This window comes from Neoarius graeffei, chromosome 3, assembly GCF_027579695.1.
Source record: "Neoarius graeffei isolate fNeoGra1 chromosome 3, fNeoGra1.pri, whole genome shotgun sequence".
In the NCBI taxonomy this organism is placed as follows: Eukaryota; Metazoa; Chordata; class Actinopteri; order Siluriformes; family Ariidae; genus Neoarius; species Neoarius graeffei.
This window is the reverse complement of record NC_083571.1, coordinates 2,851,448-2,873,105: the sequence shown is the minus strand read 5'-3', so window position 1 is coordinate 2,873,105 and position 21,658 is coordinate 2,851,448. Positions and strand designations below refer to the sequence as shown.

At 42.9% G+C, this 21,658-nt stretch overlaps 1 protein-coding gene across 1 annotated transcript in view; it reads left to right on the top strand.

Moving 5' to 3' along the window:
* LOC132882483 (zinc finger protein 271-like) overlaps nucleotides 1–17,378 on the top strand; it is a 32,916-nt gene extending 15,538 nt beyond the window's left edge. Inside the window, exons 7-11 of the mRNA XM_060915599.1 lie at nucleotides 3,677–3,786; nucleotides 4,109–4,241; nucleotides 4,426–4,518; nucleotides 4,893–5,012; nucleotides 13,854–17,378. Coding sequence (XP_060771582.1) covers nucleotides 3,677–3,786; nucleotides 4,109–4,241; nucleotides 4,426–4,518; nucleotides 4,893–5,012; nucleotides 13,854–14,929 — 1,532 coding nt within the window. The 3' untranslated portion in view covers nucleotides 14,930–17,378. The remainder of the gene's footprint in view (nucleotides 1–3,676; nucleotides 3,787–4,108; nucleotides 4,242–4,425; nucleotides 4,519–4,892; nucleotides 5,013–13,853) is intronic.
* Nucleotides 17,379–21,658: the final 4,280 nt, after the last annotated feature.

Genomic DNA, 21,658 nt, shown 5'->3' with positions numbered 1-21,658 from the left:
TCTCATATTTTTAAACGGTATTGTGTATTTTAGGATGTTTACTCCGTTCTACTTTAAACTCGTTTGATCTGATCGGATTATTTCTTTTAAACATCGCAGTACGGAGTGAGAGAGACCCGATCTAAACCCAGTTAATGAGGATTAAATAATTAGTAGTTTAGCCACACAGAGAGAGAGAGAGGAGGCTCTGAATGCCATCACTATTACATATTAATATTACATTTTTCTTCAGACTGTTTATCTAATTGTTTCTATTTATTATTTAAAAGGTTAACACTCAGAGAAACAGCACCCCCCCCACACACACACTCTCTTCCTCTTATAGGTGTGAAATGCAGAGTTTTTTTTAATGTAAATGTACAAAGCCCTTCATTTTTTATTCATTCAAACTGAAGCATGACAGCAAACCTGTCAGGATAACTGTGGCCATAGTTTTAGAAGTTGTTGTACACTTTAAATTCAGAGAGCTCATCCAAAAGGATGCATTTTCATATTTACCCATGTGGAAGTTACACTCAGTCTAATGCTGCATCTGAGTCGAGGCTGGAACTCACAGTTCTTCATCTCCAACCAGTAAAAGAAAAAAAGCCCCTTTAAATTTCAACTCCTCAGTTATGCTAGCGACTGGCTACCAAGCATCCCAAATCCACCTGGACTCTACTTTAGTGAAGGGCTGCAAATCTTCCAGAATGAACCCGGTGACAGCTTTGTGCCATTCTGCGGCTTGCGATGGAGAACGGGTTGGACTTTAAGAAGAAACCTTTATTTGTCACATGCACACTTCAAGCACAATGAAGTTCATCCTCTGCATGTAACCCATCTGAAGCAGTGAACACACACGTGCGTGCACACACACCCAGAGCAGTGGGCAGCAGTCAGGTACCTTGCTCAAGGGCACTTCAGCCCAAGGCTGCCCCACGTTAACCTAACTGCATGTGGGGGAAATCAGAGCACCTGGAGGAAACCCACGCAGACATGGAGAACATGCAAACTCCACACAGAAAGGCCCTCACCGGCTGCTGGGTTCGAACCCAGAACCTTCTTGCTGTGAGGCGACCATGCTAACCACTACACCACCATGCCGCCTAGTTGGACTTGGGTGTCTGATGCCCCTTTTCCACAAATCAGTTCCAGGGCTGGTTCGGGGCCAGTACTTAGTTTGGAACCGGGTTTTCTGTTTCCACTGACAAAGAACTGGCTCTGGGGCCAGAAAAACTGGTTCCAGGCTAGCACCAACTCTTTGCTGGGCCAGAGGAAAGAACTGCTTATGTCAGCGGGGGGGCGGAGTTGTTAAGACCAACAACAATAGCAAGATTGCAAAAGGTCGCCATTTTTAAGCGGTGAGCCCATGTTTACATTAGACCGTATCAGCGGATCATCAGATTAACGTTTTTAAAACGATTAGTGTGCACACAGCAACACCAATACACGATTTGCGTGCACACAGCAACACCAGTACACGGATACGCTCGGCTCCGCAGGCATCCTGCGCTCCAAATCACTCCACCCTGAACAGCGAGTGCCCTCTGGAGGGTGCGCACTCCGGCCTTGCGCAGCTCACAGAGCGCGCGAGTGACGTGAACAAGCTGTGATTCGGGACTGAGCCGCTGTGTGTGTGATCCCAGCGCATATCACTTACCACTTGCAAGTGGAAGGATGGCAAGCCTAAAGACAATCATAACTACACAATGGGCAGTATTTGCATCAGTATTTGCAGTATTTTCATACTTTTATACTCTTTAATGAAAGGTGATACAAGGCGGAAGTCCGCGCCGTTTTTCAGCAGTCGCGTCACATGACCAATGCCAGCGAATCAGGAAGGTGGATGTCACAGTGACGTTGTCCAATGAGACGCCAGCTAGAGCTCAGCACAGCGTATCCGCATATTCTGAATGTTTACACAGCACCGGACCAGACACGATCTGGATTGAATACGTGGACGCTGGCGGATTCCCGTTTCCCGGCGTTTCCAGGCAGTTTAATTTAAACGGACAGTGCATCTGCGAAGAAAACAAGACAGATACGGTCTAATGTAAACGTAGCCTTTGAAGCAGCAGCTGTACAAACGCGAAGTCATCCATTATTATTGTTGTTGTTGTTGTTGCTGCTTCTCTGTGTTGTTGTTGCTACGATATTCGTGCCAAGGTTTATACAAACGTAGCGACGTAATGACATGGCTCCGTTTAGCACCCCGAGCTATGGAAAAGCAAACTGGTTCTCAGCTGGCTCGCAAGTTGAACGAGTTGTGAACCAGCACCAGCACTGGCCCCGAACCAGCCCTGGAACTGATTTGGTAGAAAAGGGGTATGACTTCTACTATCTGCTGACGAAGCTGTGGCTGCTGCTTAACTGACATCGTCTGCGAGATTATTTAGTAACATAAATTAGAAGTGCTTAAAGCTGATGATAATTGTGTTCTTTGTTAATAACTCTAGACTTATGTTCATAATGATACCAAGTGTTACATTGACTTCATGAGGTCAAGACAGTTGCATTTTTAGTTTTAGCATCAGACCCAGGAGGCTACACTGAAGATGTAGGTGCAGCAACCACTTTGCTAAAGCAGTCAAACATGCTGCACTGCTTTAGATGTTGTATTTTCAAGTGTTGCATGAGGTTGAAGTTAGTTAGGGTTAGCCAGTCAGAACCATATGGAGAAGAGCGTCCCTCCCACCCCTCCTATGGATTCAGTCGAGCACTTACCATTTGAAAATGCCAGCTATGTTAGAATGGATTAACATTACATAAATACTGGTAGCAGCACGGTTTGTTCAGGATCTTATCAATATTTTGGTACTGACCAGTCAGAAACCAGTACCAATTTAGTACTGGTTCTTGATACTAGTGTTGTAGTACTCAAGACTGGTCTCAGGACCACTTTTTGAAGGTCTTGGAATCGACTGGATTTTTATTTGGTCTTGTCTCCGTCTCAGACATGGAGGACTCTGGATTTTATTTCAAAGCCAGTCAAGACCACAAGTGCAGGGATTTCACTAAATTGCCTGTGTATTGTCTGGTTTATTTGTTAACATTCCTGCTGCGATTGGATGTAACACTTCTTGCTTCAAATGCGACCAATAACATGACTAATTGCTAATTTGAATTTTTTTTCTTCCTGGTAATGGCTGTCACCCCTCCCCCACCCTCTTCATCTGGTCTTGACTTGATCTCTCCATGTCTTGGTCATGGTATTGACTTGATCTCAACCCCTCAAAGTCTTGGTCTTGTTTTGGTCTTGATACACTTTGGTCTTGGTTTAGATGGTCTTGACTACAACACTACTTGATACCCATCCCTGGTGCTACTACGTTTGCTGTTAATGCTGTGGGCAGCCACATCGATTTGATGCCACTCCATGAACTGGGAAGGAACTCATAGTTGAGAAGACTACCCCAAGATGACAAGTAGAAATGTCAAGTTGAGAGGCTGTTTTCTTTGGCGTTTTCTGATTAGAGGTTGGGAATTACAGCTTGTGTGAGATTGGTGAATACAGCACACAAACAGGTTAAATATCAGACTGCAGGCTTCACCCTCAATATTGATTTCTGCTATTGGCTGCTGGAACTCACCCCATTTTACCTCAGAAACCAGGGCTGCAACAAATTTTTTTTTATTAGATAATGAGTGTAGCTATTTTCTTACAGAAGATTCTAGAGTTCTGCTTCTCATCTTCCAGAATCACAACCCTTTAGACCTTGTAATTTCAACCTTATCATGGAATCAGCAGAAGTCCATCTGTGGTCTTCCAGAAAATCTCCACACACTCCTGCTTCTGCTGGCTCACAGGTAACAGTTATCCATACGAGTGGAATCATCTGTTTGACTTTTAAAGCTTTGAACAACAGAATATTGGAACCTGTAAAAGAAATGATTCCAACAACCCTTACAGATCAGCACACAGGTTCGTTAAAATCTTTTAATATTTAAAAGATTTCTCCAGTTTTATTAACATTCATCTGTTAATCAGCCGCCATCCCTTGTAACATGCCTGCTGTCCTACTATCAGAGCGAACCAAAGTTATCATAGTCTCCTCAGACAGGATGCTTGGGATGGATAGGTAGCAGTGGCTTTCTTTTGTAAGCAACTGTTATTACTTTTGGTCATTAGGTTTGTGGAGCTGTACGGACAGAAACTTGTACAGCTTCAGGTGAAGGGACATCAGGCTCTGGGGGCCACGTCACACCAGTGGACCGACAAAATCATGTAATAAAGGAAGAACCTGAAGATGAAGGCTACTTCTGTAAGTCCACAGGACAGTCATTACAGTCCAATCTGTTGATTAGTCCGACATTTTAGTTTTAACAAGACTTTATTTGCGAATAATCCAACCGCACATCACTGACTTGTCCACGTTTTAGTTTTGTACTTCACATTTGGGCTTTTAAAATGCAATATATGTATAAATACAATTGTTGGAATTTCAGGTGGAGGAACATCGGTCTCTGTGGGACACATCACACCTATGAACCAACAGAAATATGTAAAACAGGAAGAACTTGAAGATGAAGGCTACCCCTGTAAGTCAAAAGGAAACATTACAGTCCAGTCTGATGCTCTGTAGCACATTTTAGTCTGACTTAGAGTTAATTTGTGACTGAACCAGCCCGACATCCACATGTCCAATTAAAATTTGCATTTTATATTAGTGTTCAAATAACAAATTCAAATAAGTTTAGGTGGAGGGACATCAAGCTCTGTGGGAAACATCACTCATGTGAAGCAGAAACATGTAAAGAAGGAAGACTGTAAAAGATCAGGGTGTATTAGGGTCCAGATCAAAACTCGAAATTCTTTTAATCTTTTTATTTGTGACTGGACCATTCCTTCAACCCTTGTTTCCTCCTTTGTTTTCAGAGTTTTATTTAACACCTTTTAAATTAACTAATTTCAGGTGGAGAAACATCAGCCTCTGTGGAAAATATGGACCAAGAGTATGGAATGTTTCAAAAGATGCCCGTAAAAGATGATGAGTCTGAAGATGAAGACTATTTCTGTACAACACCAGTCTCTGGTTAAGTAACACTGACACTGTAACACTCATTCAAAATGCCTTAGCATCAATCACCATGTCCTCCTGGTGGTCCAGTAGTGGATTGCGAGGATGTAATTTTCACTGCTGATGTGGCCTTTTATAGGGTCTTGTCATGGCAGCTTCCACTCAGGAAAGATTTCTGTCTTGGGTGATAAATCATTTGTCATCCACACCCACATCACCTTCAGCAATGGTGGTGGCTGTTGCAAGGAAGTTAAAAAGTTCAGCTGAGCTGAGATCATCAGTGTATTTTTGCCTTGTAGTCAATTCAGTAGGTGAAACAGATCATCCAAGATAAATGAAGGCAGTAAATGTTGTCATGCTTGTAAGGAAGGTGAGGTGTAGTGATGTAGAAGGTTGTCAGTTATACAGCCCTCATCACCAGGCCTAGAAATTCGTATATTTTTTTTCACCAGCCAGCCGGACTAGTTCCCTTCCAAAGTAACTCGCCAAACAGAAAATCAGCTCGTCAAAATTTGTTCATGTATGAATTTTACTTCTGTCAAAAATAACACAGAGAGTCGTTACCATTGTTCGTGACTAATGTGCATTTATTTCAAGACCTGAGTATTTTGATACTGTTGTTAAATACATAAATGAGAACAACACAGAGCACCATAATATAATATCAACAAATAATAATATATTGGAAAACTTGGCTACTTGGTGTATGAGTGTTAAAAACAAATATACTTACTATCATGACTATAGCACCCAAAATATGGGTGTTTTCACACTTGGTCCCTTTCAGCCATCTAACCGAACTCAGATCGATGACTCAGCATTTTTTGCGCATATGTGAACACTCCAACCGTACCCAGACCCCTTTAAAGCGAACCGAACTGAGACCACCTCAGGAGGTGGTCTCAGTACGGTTCGCTAAAAATCAACGGTACGGTTCGCCTAATCTGCACATTGTGAACAAAAAGCGCACCGGGTTCACTTCGCCTTTTTCACTGTAATTTAACCTTCTTCGTTTGCCGTAGTTGGTCACGTGACTGTAGCAGGGAAACTCAACTTCCTTTTGGAACTTACCACAGCCGCTTTACAGTTCTCTGAAATGAAAGCTGAATTGTCACAAGTGTTGCCAACATCAGACGGTTTATCGTTTTTTGTCGCAATGAAGTTCTCTTAAGCCATGCCGTTCTTCTTTGTAGTCTCCTCAGCCGTGTTTTGTGCTCATAGATAGCTGGAATAAATTTATTTTCCTTAATCCGCACTATTTTGATCAAAGAATACAGCAGGGCAAGCATGGCAGCAGACATTTTGATTCAAGAGAAAATTACCCAGAATTCCGTGCACTGGGGGTCTGAGGGCTCTAGAGGACCTGGTGTGAACAGAAAGAGGACTGAGGCCCCATCAAAGCTTAACTGGACCAGAAAGAGAACCCAGTCCTCTTTTTAATAAATTCACAGTGTGAACACAAAAAGAACAGTTCTTTTTCTGTTGGTCCACTTTTTGGTCCACTTAAAGAGGACTGAGTCTGGTTCCTTTAAAGGGGACCAGGTGTGAAAACACCCTATGTCCAACATGCTTTCTGTATTTAACCATTTATGAGAGAGAAAGCATTAGGAGCTTCATATTGACTAGGAATCAACTTGAAAAAATTAATTATTCCATAAAAATCATATCGCAGCCAAGGCCTACCCTGCTCCCACGTTTGCTTATAAGTCCTTTGTCATTTCTCCTCTTCAGACCGAGGTCGCTTTGTCCCCGTCTCTGGCGGTTTCTGTACACCTTTCAGAAAATTCCACATCGCAATGTAGCTTTGGCAGATGTAGATGTAAACAACAACAAAAACACGTGTTTAAATGGGCGATAATGTGGCCACATCTATTGAATTTGATAACATGATTACCGCAATATTCAACGAGATGCGTTATATGCATGCACAGTAGTGAAAAAACCGACAGCCTGACTCGTACACGATATGATTCGGAATTCTTCGGTATTTTCCGTCCTGCCGATAAACACATCGATTAACACAGACACGGCACGCACTTAATATGTGGCGGCTTTAGTTGACGGTGTGTCTGAATCTTCGCTTCATATATATATTTTTTATTTTCAACTCGCCAGCCGGGCTGGCTAGTGACAGGAATTACCCGCCAAATGACAAATTAAGTCGCCTCGGGTGACCGGACCACCGTGAATTTTGAGCCGTGATCACCAATGTCTCCTTTCACTTCACATGGTCTTCACCTTGCTGAGAATACATTATCATTATCGGTGAAGGTATTCGCACTTACTAGTTATTTTGCTTCAGGTTTTACTATTATATTTTTATCTATCTATCTATCTATCTATCTATCTATCTATCTATCTATCTATCTATCTATCTATGTCTGTCTGTCTGTCTGTCTGTCTAGTCAATTCAACCTCTTTCAGTACAGACAAATAAAAAACTAACAGTTTTGGGGGCTTGTCTGGGAAAACTGGTAGGTTTTGATATGTCTATACTGAAAGAGGTTGAATTCACAAAGTAAGATCTCGAAATGCAGACCTCTACTGCCATGAAGATTCTGCCTCGTGGATCCGGGAAAAAACAGTTGCTGACACAGACGCAGCTGTTCAGAAAAGTTTCTCAGTTTGTTGGACAAACATGAGTATATATTCACATTCAAGAGTGTGTTGGAGCTACGTGATTGGATGATAACTTGGCTTCAATCACATAATTATCAGTGATGAAGCATTACATCACTGGTTTAGACTACGCTATTTTATGAAGGATGAGAAACCTCAGGCACCATTACATCACCTATCAGGATCATAAGCTTATGAACGATGAAAGACAGACATTCCTGGTCAAAAAAACCTTCATTAAGCAGAGAACGGAATGTGCAAGCGAAGATAAATCTTAAGGATTTAACGAACCAAAACAAGGAGCATTCACATCAGCCTGTATCACTTTCAATCATCCAGCCGTCCATCCATTTTCTTCTGCTTATCTGAGGTTGGGTTGTGGTGGCAGCAGGCTAAGCAGGGTATTTCAGGCGTCCCTCTCCCCAGAAACGCTTTCAAGTTCCTCCTTGGGGATTCCAAGGTGCTCCCAGGTCAGATGAGATATATAATCTCTACAGCGTGTTGCGGGTCTACCCCGAGGTCTCCTCCCAGTCAGACGTGCCCGGAAAACCTCCAAAGGGAGGTGCCCAGGAGGCATCCTGATCAGATGCCCGAACCACCTCAGCTGACTCCTTTTGACATGAAGGAGCAGCAGCTTTACTCCGAGATCTCCTCACGTCTGAGCTCCTCACCCTGTCTCAAAGGGTGAGCCCAACCACCCTGAGGGAGAAAGCTCATTTCAGCTGCTTGTATCCGCGATCTCATCCTTTCAGTCATTACCCAAAGCTCATGACCATAGATGAGGGTTGGAACGTAGATTGACTGACTGGTAAATCAAAAGCTTTGCCTTCTGGCTCAGGTCCCTCTTCACCATGATGGTTTGGTACAATGCCTGCATTACTGCTGATGCTGCCCCAGTCTGCCTGTCCATCTCACACTCCATTTTACCATCACTCGTGAACAAGACCCTGAGATACTTGAACTCCTTCACTTTGGGCAGCAACTCACTCCCAACCCAGAGGGAACACCATTTTCTGGCAGAGAACCTTGGCCTCAGACTTGGAGGTGCTGACTCTCATCCCAGCTGCTACACTGTTGGTTGCAAACAATCCCAGTGTGTACCAAAGATGATGCTTTGAAGAAGCCAACAGAACCGTATCATCTGCAAAGAACAGGGGTGCAATTCTGAGGTTCCAAAACTGGACACCCTCCTCACCCCGGCTGCGCCTTGAGATCTCATCCATGAATATCTCAAACAGGATCGGCGAAAAGGGGCAGCCTTGGTGGAGTCCAACACCCATGGGAAATGTGTTTGACTTTGTGCCAAGAATACGGACACAACTCACACTTTGGTTGTACAAAGACCAGCTGGCTCGTAGCAACGACCCCAATACCCCATACTCCTGCAGTGCCCCCCACAAGAGCCTCCAGGGGACACGGTTGTAAGCCTTTTCCAAATCTACAAAACACATATTGACTGGCTGGTCATATTCCCATGAACCACCCAATAACCCTGCTAGGGTAAAGAGCTGGTCCACCGTTCCACAGCCAGGATGGAATCCGCATTGCTCCTCCTGAATCTGAGGTTCGACAATTAGTTGGAGCCTCCTTTCCAGCACCCTGGAATAAACTTTCCTGAGGAGGCTGAGCAGTGTAATACCGCTATAATTGGTGCACACTCTCTGGTTCCCTGTTTTAAAAAGACGAACCACCACCCTGGTCTGCCACTCCACAAGCACTGTACCCAACCTCCATGCAACATTTGAAGAGGCATGTCAGCCAAGACAGCCCAACAATGTTCAGAGCCTTTAGCATCTCCAGGCGAATCTCCTCTATTCCTGGCGCCTTGCCACCAAGGAGCTCCTTGACTACCTCCGTGACCTCTGCCAGAGATATGGGTGACGCTTCCTCCGAGTCCTCAGACTCCGCCTCCTCCATGGAGGAAGTATAGGACAGGTTCAGAAGTTCCTCAGAGTGCTCCTTCCACCACCCGACAATATCCCCAGTTTGGGTCAGCAGTTCTCCTCCCTGGTTGCGCACAGCCTGAGGCAAGCCCTGCTTCCCCTTCCTGAATTGCTGAATGGTTTGCCAGAACTTCCTTGAGGCCAACCAAAAGTCCTTCTTCATGGCCTCCCCAAACTCCTCTCACACCTGGGTTCTTGCTTCAGCAACTGTTGAAGCTGCAGCCCTTCTGGCCTCCCAGTACCTGCCTGCTGCCTCAAGGGACCCCTGGGCCAACCAAGCCCGAAAGGCCTCTTTCTTCAGCCTGACAGATTCCTCCGCCATCGGTGTCCACCAGCGGGTTCTTACATGACTGCCACAACAGGCACCGATGATCTTTTGGTCACAGCTCCTACCAGCTGCTTCTACAATGGAGGCTTTGAACATGGTCAATTCAGATTCCATGTCCCCAGCCTCCCCTGAGATGCACGAAAAGCTCTTCTGGTGGTGGGATTTGAAGACCCCACAAACAGAGGACTCCGCCAGACATTCCCAGTTCACCTTCACTACATGCTTGGGTTTGCCAGGTCTGTCCAGCGGCTTCCCCTGCGCATAAGCATAAACATGTTGCCTGCAAAAACATTATGCATGTTGTTGCATAAGCACAAACAACTTTTTCTTGCAGTCGCATAGAGGCTACTCTCTCGTTCTCCAGGGAGAACTCCAACACAGTGGCGCTCAGCCGGGAGCTCGTGAGTATCCCCACACACCCCCGGCACCTCTCACCAGTGTTGTAGTCAAGTCATTACATCGAGTCCAGTCTCAAGTCCCTGGTATTGAAGTCCAAGTCATGAAAGAAAATTTTGAGTCGAGTCCAAGAACAAGACTCCAATTGCACTATTTGACTGTGGCTGTTGCTGCCTTTATGTGAAACCATCTCTGCTACTGTGTTGAACTAACGTTACTGCTTGACTGCCCATTTTAGTTAATAGGCTACAGCTAAAAAGCATGTTCATCGCTCAGCAAGCCCCACCCACTATCAACAGGGCAAATATGAGGGAGGGTTAACACTAGCTAGTTCATCAGTCAGCAAGCAAGCTCCATTATCAACAGAGCAATGAACATAGTGTGTCACTTACTTCCTTCTCTGGTTGTCGTCTTGCCAAATAATGATTGAAGTTCAAAGTTGTCCCCGTCGTCTCCTCGATAGTTCGAGTACTACAAGCCTGGGCAACTCTGGAAAAGGAGAGAGACCAACTCTTCTCCAGGAGTTTGGTTCCATAACCAGTGCTATGTGTGGAGGTGAGTCCAACTATATCTAATTGGTACCGCTCCACTTCCCACACCAGCTCTGGTTCATTCCCCGCCAGTGAGGTGACATTCCACATCCCAAGAACTAGTCTGCACTGCCAAGGATCAGCATGCCCAGGCTCCCGCCTTTGCCTGCCACCTGGCTCACGATGCACCTGACCCCAGTGCCTGTCCTTGCGAGTGGTTAGCCCACATGGCCATGTAATTTCTTCGGGCTGTGCCCCGCCGAGCCCCATGAGCCAAGGCCCGGCCATCAGATGCTCTCTGGCGAGCTCCCCTCCCAGGTCTGGCTCCAGGAGGAGGCCCTGGTTTCCCGCTCTCGGGCAAGGTGCTCCAGCTTCTACTTTGCTGTTTCATCAGGGTCTGTGAATCGCTCTAAGGCCAAGTTTACATTAGACCGTATCTGTCTCGTTTTCTTCGTGGATGCACTGTCCGTTTACATTAAACCGCCTGGAAACGCCGGGAAACGGGAATCCGCCAGCGTCCACGTATTCAATCTAGATCGTGTCTGGTCCGGTGCTGTGTAAACATTGAGAATACGCGGATACGCTGTGCTGAGCTCTAGCTGGCGTCGTCATTGGACAACGTCACTGTGACATCCACCTTCCTGATTCGCTGGCGTTGGTCATGTGACACGACTGCTGAAAAATGGCGCGGACTTCCACCTTGTATCACCTTTCATTAAAGAGTATAAAAGTATGAAAATACTGATGCAAATACTGCCCATTGTGTAGTTATGATTGTCTTTAGGCTTGCCGTCCTTCCACTTGCAAGTGGTAAGTGATCTGCGCTGGGATCACACACACAGCGGCTCAGTCCTGAATCACAGCTTGTGCACTTCACTCGCGTGCTCTGTGAGCTGCGCAAGGCCGGAGTGCGCACCCTCCAGAGGGCACTCGCTGTTCAGGGCGGAGTGATTTGGAGCGCAGGATGCCTGCGGAGCCGAGCGTATCCGTGTATTGGTGTTGCTGTGTGCACGCGAATCGTGTATTGGTGTTGCTGTGTGCACACTAATCGTTTTAAAAACGTTAATCTGATGATCCGCTGATATGGTCTAATGTAAACATGCGCTATGACTGGCTCTTACCCTGTAACCAATTTGACTTAGGAGACCCTACCAGGGGCTAATGCTCCTCACAATACAGCTCCCAGGATCACCTGGACACACAAACTCCTCCACCATATTAAAGTGGCGATTCTTCGGAGGAGAGTTTCAAGTATGCCAAAACAGGTTTATTTAACAGTTTCCAGCATGCCAAACATATACGAGAGTAAGTCAAAAAGTTTTAAGACAAATCGAAAAAAATCTTTATTTATGAAAATAACAAAGCTATTTCTCTAAATATTCTCCATTTAAGTCTAAATACTTCTGCAAGTGGTGTTTCCGTCGGGGAATTCCTTCTTTGTAGAATTCTGGGGGATGTCTTTCACACCTTTTGAAATTATAACATCTGTCTTGGAACTTTTTGACTTACCCTTGTATTTCATCACCCATACAGCTCAAAAGCAGGATGTTGAATAGAAGTTTGAAGGGTGCTGAAACAGTAGGCCTGCTAAACGTCATTGAAATATACTTTGGAGAAGAGGTAGCCTTTATTCTGGAACATGTGCATAATAGTAATTCTTTCTTTAGATATCCCAGCATGTTAAGAAGCTGGCATCAGAGTGCAGGGTCAGCCATGATACAGCGGCCCTGGAGCAGAGAGGTTTAAGGAGGGCCCAACAATGGCAGCTTGATACTGCTGGGACTTGAACCCCAACCTTTTGATCAGAAACCCAGAGCTTTTAACCACTGTTCCACCACTGCAGAGTGCCCTACTACCCTCACACAACCTTGGGAATAACTTTGGCATGCTAGTTCTCTCCTTGAAGCAGAACACTTAGTTCAGTCACACTGCTTGTAGACCTGTCAGGCTATGTGTCTGCCTAAACTGAGAGAAAAGCTGTCATATGGTAACAAAATGCAATCTGTTAGATTATTTGCTTGCATGTTTATCTGCACACAACCCCTAAACCTGTGAGAAGATTTTACTTTCATGGGTGGTGGGTGTTACAGTGGTGTAAAGGAAAAGAGAATCTTGTGGGACTGGTTCCATGTTTGACCTTAAGTAAGGGGATATTAACTTTCTCTCATACAAGAAAAAATATATTCCTCAGAAAGCACTTAGCCACAGGATGGTCTGTAGGTGATCTCCATGTGTTGCCTCTGCACCCTATATGCACCCAGATCCTATCACTAGCTCACTCCATAGTTGCTTTGGGATGAGTATTACACGTGGACATTATTCTCTTTTAAGGGGGATTTTCTGACATACCTCTGGGTGATTTTTGTACTTGGACATTGTAATCCAGTATGTACTTCATTCCAGCATGGGTATTACCCCTCCTCAGTTACATCTGTGGAATATTAGGTTATGCATATATTCCCTGTTCCTTAATGCAAGGGAAGAAGTTATGATGCCTGGGAGCCTCAGACAAGTCATAGCTCAATGAAGAGAAACTGTTCAACTGGGAGAAATTACCTGGAGAGTACTTGTAGATGTGTCTTCAACCACACATGAAGTGCAGCACTCTAAAATCTGTTTTAAACCACGCCCAACAGACTTTCTGTAGATCAAGCCAGCACCAGCTGTAGATCATGTAACACAAAGATTTTAGAGCGCGAAGTCTCATGTATGATCCAGTTACTGTTGGTGACCCGCTGCTACAGCTGAGCAAGCGCACTTTGCATTTTCTCTGTGGAAATGCAGTCTAGTTCTTTCATGGTATCTTTTGTAATCCCCGATAACATGTTACCAAAGGACACTGTTTAAATAAAAAGCTTATTCACAGTGCTGGCATTGTGTGACCTAGCCACTGCCTGTGCATTTTCACCAAAAGTTAGCTTATTCTCTGTTTCTGATCATGCATAATTCAGAGTTTGTTTTATTAATATTTAAAATAGTTAAAATATTTTCTTCTTTTTCACAAGGTTTTTTTTTTAACACTCTTCATTTTCTGCCCCAGAAATGAGTGATGCTGAGTTTCGAGTCTTCTCCTGCTCCTGGTGTTCACTTTCATATACATCTCAAATTTACCTCTACAACCACATCAGAAGATGCCACTATGAGGAATATGAGAGACTGATGAAGTCAGGAGACATACAAAATCAGGAAAATGTGATGTCCACAGATAGCTCCAGTATTCCACGAACAGTCCCTACTTCCCTCAACGGTAATACAACTAATAAGCAAAAGCAGAAAGTAATCTATGCCTGCTCACAGTGTATTAAGACTTTTACTAACCAGAAAAGTCTCCTACGACACCAGCAAATTCACACAACAGAGAAACCCCATCAATGCAGACAGTGTGGCAAGAGTTTTGCCCACCACAGCTTACTTCAACGACACCACCACATTCACACCGGAGAGAAGCCATATCAATGCTCGCAATGTGGGAAAAAATTCAGCCAGCAGAGTAATCTTCAAAAACACATGGGAACTCATACAGGAGAGAAGCCGTACCACTGCACTCAGTGTGGGAAGAGTTTCAGTCAACGGTGTAATCTCCAAAAACACTTAGGCATTCACACCGGAGAGAAGCCATATCAATGCTCGCAATGTGGGAAAAAATTCAGCCAGCAGAGTAATCTTCAAAAACACATGGGCACTCACACTGGAGAGAAGCCGTACCACTGCACTCACTGTGGGAAAAATTTTACTCAAAATGTCAGTCTTCAAAATCACCTGGGCATTCACACAGGTGTGAAGCCATATCATTGCTCAGAGTGTGGGAAGAATTTTACAACAAAGCGTTATCTCCAAAATCACCAGTTAATTCACACAGAACAAAAGCCTTATCTCTGCTTAGAGTGTGGAAAGGGCTTTACTCGAAATCATGATCTCCAAGTACACCAGCGCATTCACACAGGAGAAAATCTGTATTACTGCTCGGAGTGTGGAAAGAGCTTTATTAGATATGCTACCTTCATGTATCACCAGAAATTTCACATAACAGAGAAACCAATTCAGTGCTCTCAGTGTGGACGGAGATTTACCTATTCAGGAGCACTTAACATACACAAGTGCTCCAACAAGGAGTAAAGGGGACATATTATGAAAAACTCACTTTTCAGTGCTTGTGCACATATAATTGGGTATCTGGAGTGTTTACCAACCCACAAACTCTGAAATAAGGCAACTCAGTCAGTTTCATTTGGGCTGCTGAGATCATAAAACATGTGAGCCAACAAAGTCCCCTTCTTACATACAAAGGGGCTCTCATTAGAATTATACCTCCTCACGTTGGAGAGGTTTTTTTTTTTTTTTGGGTCCTGGACCCGCTAGCATTATATCAAAGCGAGCTAAGAATGGGAAGTGCTCTGTTGTTGGTTACACAGAGCAACACATCCTTACATCGACCCTCCCAGCCTCAGAAGATATAAGAGCTGAGTAGATTTAATGTTTTTGATGGCAATGTCCCAGGTACAGTCTGCAGAAATCTGTTTGTATGTCATAAACACTGTGTCTGAATGTTTTTCCAACCTGGTCTAGTACAACGTAGGATTGGCAGTGAAAGTTTACCTAAAACAGGGATCAATGCCAGCTCACTGTAAGGGCAATTAATCAGATTTTATTTTCAATTACAATTTTGGTTTCCAACGATTCTGAAAACAGGATAATTTGGATAAAATGAATATTAGTACTGGAGCCGATTCTCGAAAAACCGATGTATCCAAAGTTTGCTGCACCCCCATCATTATTAAGTTTGATGATTTTTTTTCCTATGTTTTTGGATTTCGGAATTTTATATTTTCAAACCATTACCTGTCTGGGAAAGTGTCCATTCGATTCTAATTTGGACAATTTATGTAACAGTGTATAGCGCAATTAGGCAAAAAATGAAGTGGCCACACGTATCATTAAACTCTTTTAACAATGCTTCAAGTACGTTTTTGTAATTTATGCCTCAAGGAAAGGGTATAGTATTTCTATATAATTATAGAAAGTATAAAAAGTTTGAATAAAATAAGTGAAACTTGCATAAATTCAAAGAAAAGTTGGATGCCGATGGGATGAAATAGTCACAATATTCTTTGCTTTGTAGTTTTTTAATTTATTTTCCAAATACATCTGCAATTTAATGCTCTTTGTATTTGCATAAATACATTCTTGTATGAATAAAGTAACAGCGACATTTTGAAGCTGTGATCATATTTATTTTATTTTAAGATTTATATCGCATTCCGCTTTCATGTTCACTAAAACACTTGGCATTGTCTGCCATTTATGCACTAATCTTGTACATATCCATTCACATTTGGCTGCAAGTCCCAGTAATTACCTGCTACAAATGATCTGTTGCAGCTCTCCTCCATCACCTGCACTAGCCAAGCTTAATCAGTTTTCACATCAATCTGAATATTCATGCCAATATGAGTGACAAGGAAGGTGACAAAAAGATTCCTGGTGGACCATCTTCTGTGTTCAAATTTGATCCTCTAAGTGCAGACCAACCAGAAGGAAAGTGAGCTAAACTTTCAGTGAATTGGGACAAATGTTTGTCTTGGGGCTTCCTCAAGTGTTGGCAAAGTAGAGAAATTTACTGAATTATCTTGGCAAAAATTCTGCCAGGCAGCCAAGTGTCGACAGGATAATGTGAATGTTCTGAGGGACGACATGTTTGGCACACAGACTACAGATCCATGCAGGCTCCCACCCTGTCAGAGTGCAGCTGCAAATCACCTCCATCATCCAAACTACCAGGCTGCCACATGGAGAAGGTGCTTGGAGAATTACCCATATGTTCCATCTCCCCATGGTCACAGCTGGGAAGTCTCTGACAGGGAAATTGGCATCAAATGGGTAGCTGTGCCCCTTGCACCCAAGTTAGTCTTGGAATGTGTGAGCTGCAATTGTCAAAAGTGTGCCAACAACAGATGTTCCTGAAAAGAGAATGGCCTGAATTGTACGAGGGCATGCAAATGTAAGTCTGACAAATGTGAAAACTCAAAGGACACTGTTGCTGACTTGGCAGTGGACCATCTGGAGTCAGAGGATGAGTCAGATGATAAGTGCATGAAAGTCTTTGTGAACACAATGCTACTTGTACTAAGATTTCTAGATGTTTGCAGAGTAACAGCAAATTGGTATGTTATGGTTTTGGCCAGTCATTTGAAAATGTTTTAACTTGTTACAAAATTCTTCAATGGTAGCTTGGTTTTTCCACTGTTCTTATAAAGGTTTTTCTTTAATGTGATCTGATGATGTCAAACATGGAAGAGTTTCATTTTCTAACATGAGTTTTCAGAGCAATGAAAGAACCCAAATCTTGAGAGATGGCACTCTAGAATTGTAGACTAGCATTGTTTTGTCGTCAAGGACACTTGCATTTTTTTGCTTTGGATTATTTTCCTTGCCACCATCGCCACAGGCTTGATCACTGGGGATAAATTGGGGATAAAATGTTTAAAGTCTTTGTTTCTGTAAAGCTGCTTTGTGACAATGTCTGTTGTTAATAGTGCTATACAAATAAATTGACTTGAATTCACAATCACGTGTTCAAATCCTAAGTTCACAGAGCCATTGTTTTTAATCAATTAACTACCAAATCAGTCCAACAGTAAAATTTCATCATGAGCATTATGGTTGTGTATTGTACTTGGCTGGGGGACAGTAGTAATAAACAGAGAGTGATTTGCCTGCGTCCAGTGGTCTCAGGTGCAGTTCAGTGACCATTATTTAAAAAAGATTTACAGCAGAAGTTCTTATCTAGTATTTTATGAGATTACACTTAGTTGTGTATGCCATTTTATAACACAATTCTTATTTCTAATTTGTTTTTTATCTTTATCCAACAAATTTTTTGTATCGTTTTGAGTATGATGGAATTTGAATACATTTGAATGTTCATTTCATATTCAAATGTTAATTTTTAAACATTTTGATAGGAAATAGCTTGGGTTAGGTGTATTAGTGCGCTTCATGCGCCATCTACAGGCCCAGGAGCGTCACTACAGGGCCTTTCATTTCTTCTTCTCACCTGATCTACTTTTCTTCATAACGCGATATTTTACTCCTTATAACGGGAATTGTTTATCTTGCGTGGAAGCGCAGAGTCTCTGTAAACAACCACTATATCAGTCTCAGAAACAGAAGGATGAGATTCTAAATGGGCTATTCCACTGAAAGTGAACATCAGGTTGATTCTTTTCAAGTTCTGTTTATAAGGTCATATGATAGATGTTCAGTTTCACAAATGGTTGTAGTATGTGGGATAATTTTTTTTGACATCTGAACATTACAGTTGTCTACTTTTGTATCTTTTGGTGGGGTCAGTGAGTGCACTTTCAGGCTCTCAGCTTGGATCAGTTTCCTTCAAGTAGAAATTTCCATGGAATTTTCCTTGCCATGTAAAAAAATTTCCACAGATGTAATCATAGACAAACAAAGGGTGGTATTATAGGTGGCCAGATTCAGAGATGCTTCAGACAGTGGATGGTGAACTCACCATAATCAGTCTCATTGATGATGTCACGCAAGTCACAAATGTAAGCAGTTTAATTTTTCTCTCATAGCAGACTCTATTTTATTAAGATTAAAAGTTGCACATTATAGCCCTCCTGGATAAAGAAGTAAAGCCATAAATTTATTTTTCTGACTAGTTAATATACACAGTTAGGTCCATATATATTTGGACACTGACACAATTTTTTTTTTTTTTTTACCTGTTTACTGAAACATATTCAAGTTATAGTTATATAATGGACATAAAGTCCAGACTTTCAGCTTTCATTTGAGGGTATCCACATTAAAATTGGATGAAGGGTTTAGGAGTTTCAGCTCCTCAACATGTGCCACCCTGTTTTTAAAGGGACCAAAAGTAATTGGACAATTGACTCCAAGGCTATTTCATGGGCAGGTGTGGGCAATTCCTTCGTTATGTCATTCTCAATTAAGCAGATAAAAGGCCTGGAGTTGATTTGAGGTGTGGCGCTTGCATTTGGAAGATTTTGCTGTGAAGAAAACATGCGGTCAAAGGAGCTCTCCATGCAGGTGAAACAAGCCATCCTTAAACTGCGAAAACTGAAAAAAACCCATCCGAGAAATTGCTACAATATTAGGAGTGGCAAAATCTACAGTTTGGTACATCATGAGAAAGAAAGAAAGAAAGAAAGCACTGGTGAACTCATCAATGCAAAAAGACCTGGAAGCCCACAGAAGACAACAGTGGTGGATGATCGCAGAATAATTTCCATGGTGAAGAGAAACCCCTTCACAACAGCCAACCAAGTGAACAACACTCTCCAGGAGGTAGGCGTATCAATATCCAAATCTACCATAAAGAGAAGACTGCATGAAAGTAAATACAGAGGGTTCACTGCACGGTGCAAGCCACTCATAAGCCTCAAGAATAAAAAGGCTAGATTGGACTTTGCTAAAAAACATCTAAACAAGCCAGCACAGTTCTGGAAGAACATTCTCTGGACAGATGAAACCAAGATCAACCTCTACCAGAATGATGGAAAGAAAAAAGTATGGCGAAGGTGTGGTACAGCTCATGATCCAAAGCATATCACATCATCTGTAAAACACGGCGGAGGCAGTGTGATGGCTTGGGCATGCATGGCTGCCAGTGGCACTGGGTCACTAGTGTTTATTGATGATGTGACGCAGGACAGAAGCAGCCGGATGAATTCTGAGGTATTCAGAGACATACTGTGTGCTCAAATCCAGCCAAACTGATTGGTCGGCGTTTCATGATACAGATGGACAATGACTCAAAACATAAAGCCAAAGCAACCCAGGAGTTTATTAAAGCAAAAAAGTGGAATATTCTTGAATGGCCAAGTCAAGTCACCTGATCTCAACCCAATTGAGCAGCATTTCACTTGTTAAAGACTAAACTTCAGACAGAAAGGCCCACAAACAAACAGCAACTGAAAACCGCTGCAGTAAAGGCCTGGCACAGCATTAAGAAGGAGGAAACACAGCATTTGGTGATGTCCATGAGTTCAAGACTTCAGGCAGTCTGTGGCAGCGGGGGCGTGGTCAAGCGCTGGTCTGTGACAGGAGGGCGGAGTCAGGGAAGGTAAGTGGCAGAATCACTACACCTGATGTCAATTAACCTATGTTTGTGTGTGTCTTCCCAGTGACCACGCCCTATATAAGGAGGGAGAGCAGAGGAGCTCTTCCCCGAACCAGATGCCGGTTGTGTGCGTGTCTGTGTTGAATCATGAATGTCTCACTGAAAAGTGTGGCAATAAAAAGCCGTATTCTGCAAACCTGATCTCTGTCCTGCCGTCCTCTGTGCTCCACCCTTCCTTAGAACTGTTACACAGTCATTGCCAACAAAGGGTTTTCAACCAAGTATTAGAAATGAACATTTTATTTACAATTATTTAATTTGTCCAATTACTTTTGAGCCCCTGAAATGAAGGGATTGTGTTTAAAAAATGCTTTAGTTCCTCACATTTTTTATGCAATCATTTTGTTCAACCCACTGAATTAAAGCTGAAAGTCTGAACTTCAACTGCATCTGAATTGTTTTGTTCAAAATTCATAGTGGTAATGTACAGAACCAAAATTAGAAAAATGTTGCCTCTGTCCAAATATTTATGGACCTAACTGTAAATATCTACCTCAACGACTGCCACGTGAGTCAGGTTAACTGTTCTATATCCCCTGCCAAAATTCATGACTGATTTTATTTATTAATTTTATTTATTTTGCAGTTCACTGTAACACAGTGGCCTTAACAGCAGCTGAAAGACAGAAACGAAGAAGAGCAAGACTTAAAGCTGAAGGCAGTTATGACTTGTATAAGGCAAAGCATAGAGAGTACTGTAAAGTTAGTCTTCAGAGAGAACAGAACAGAGTGGAAAGAATGACAGATGAAGAAAGAACTATTGTTTTAAGTCAGAAAAGATGGGAGCAGTGAAAAAGGCAACAGAAATGCAGACAACGCAAGGCTTTGGCCAGTTTGACTCCTGAACCATGTGTTAGTCAACATGGCAGAAGACCCGACTCTACTTCCAGTTCATTAAATCGAGCCACCAGTCGACTTAGAAACCTATTACCTAGAAGTCCTGGGAAAAGACAAGCTGTGTTAAGAAATTTGGCATCAGAGTTTCGTGAAGATTCTGTAGGAACTGAAAATAACCAAACACGCCGACAAGGCATCAGTCAGTTAACAGTGGGAGCTGTAAGACAGTTTTACTGTAAGGACTATATAAGTAGAATTACACCTGGAAGACAGGATATCATTACTGTTCGAGACGATGAAGGCAAAAGAAAGCTACAAAAGAGACATTTGACTATGAGTATTAAGGAATGCTATGCAACATTCAAAGAAGAAAATCCAGATATAAAGATTGGAGTCAGTAAATTTGCACAGTTGCAACCACAAAACGTCCTGCTTTGTTCCCAGACACCAGCTAATGTTTGCCTTTGCATTCATCATCAGAAATACCGGCCTTAGATGCCTTACACTGACAGATTCCTGAGATCCCCTCTTACTGCAAAGACTTTCCAGAAACTTGTCTGGTTTCTGAGAATGATCCTTCCTGTTGGTATTCTGAGTGTAGTCACAGTGACTGTGGATTTGAAGGGACCGGTATCTGAGGAAAGGACCAAGTGGCAGCAGTGGAAAGAATCTAATGGCCGAATAACTCCGTGTGATATGGAAGGAAGTATAGAAGAACTTTTTGATTATGTTTGCTCTCTGTCTCCGAAATTCCTGACGCATTGCTTCATTAAACAAAAGCAGGAAGAACAATTTGAAGCAGACAAAATCCAGTCATTAAAACTAGATTCCCCTACTGCTGTTCATCA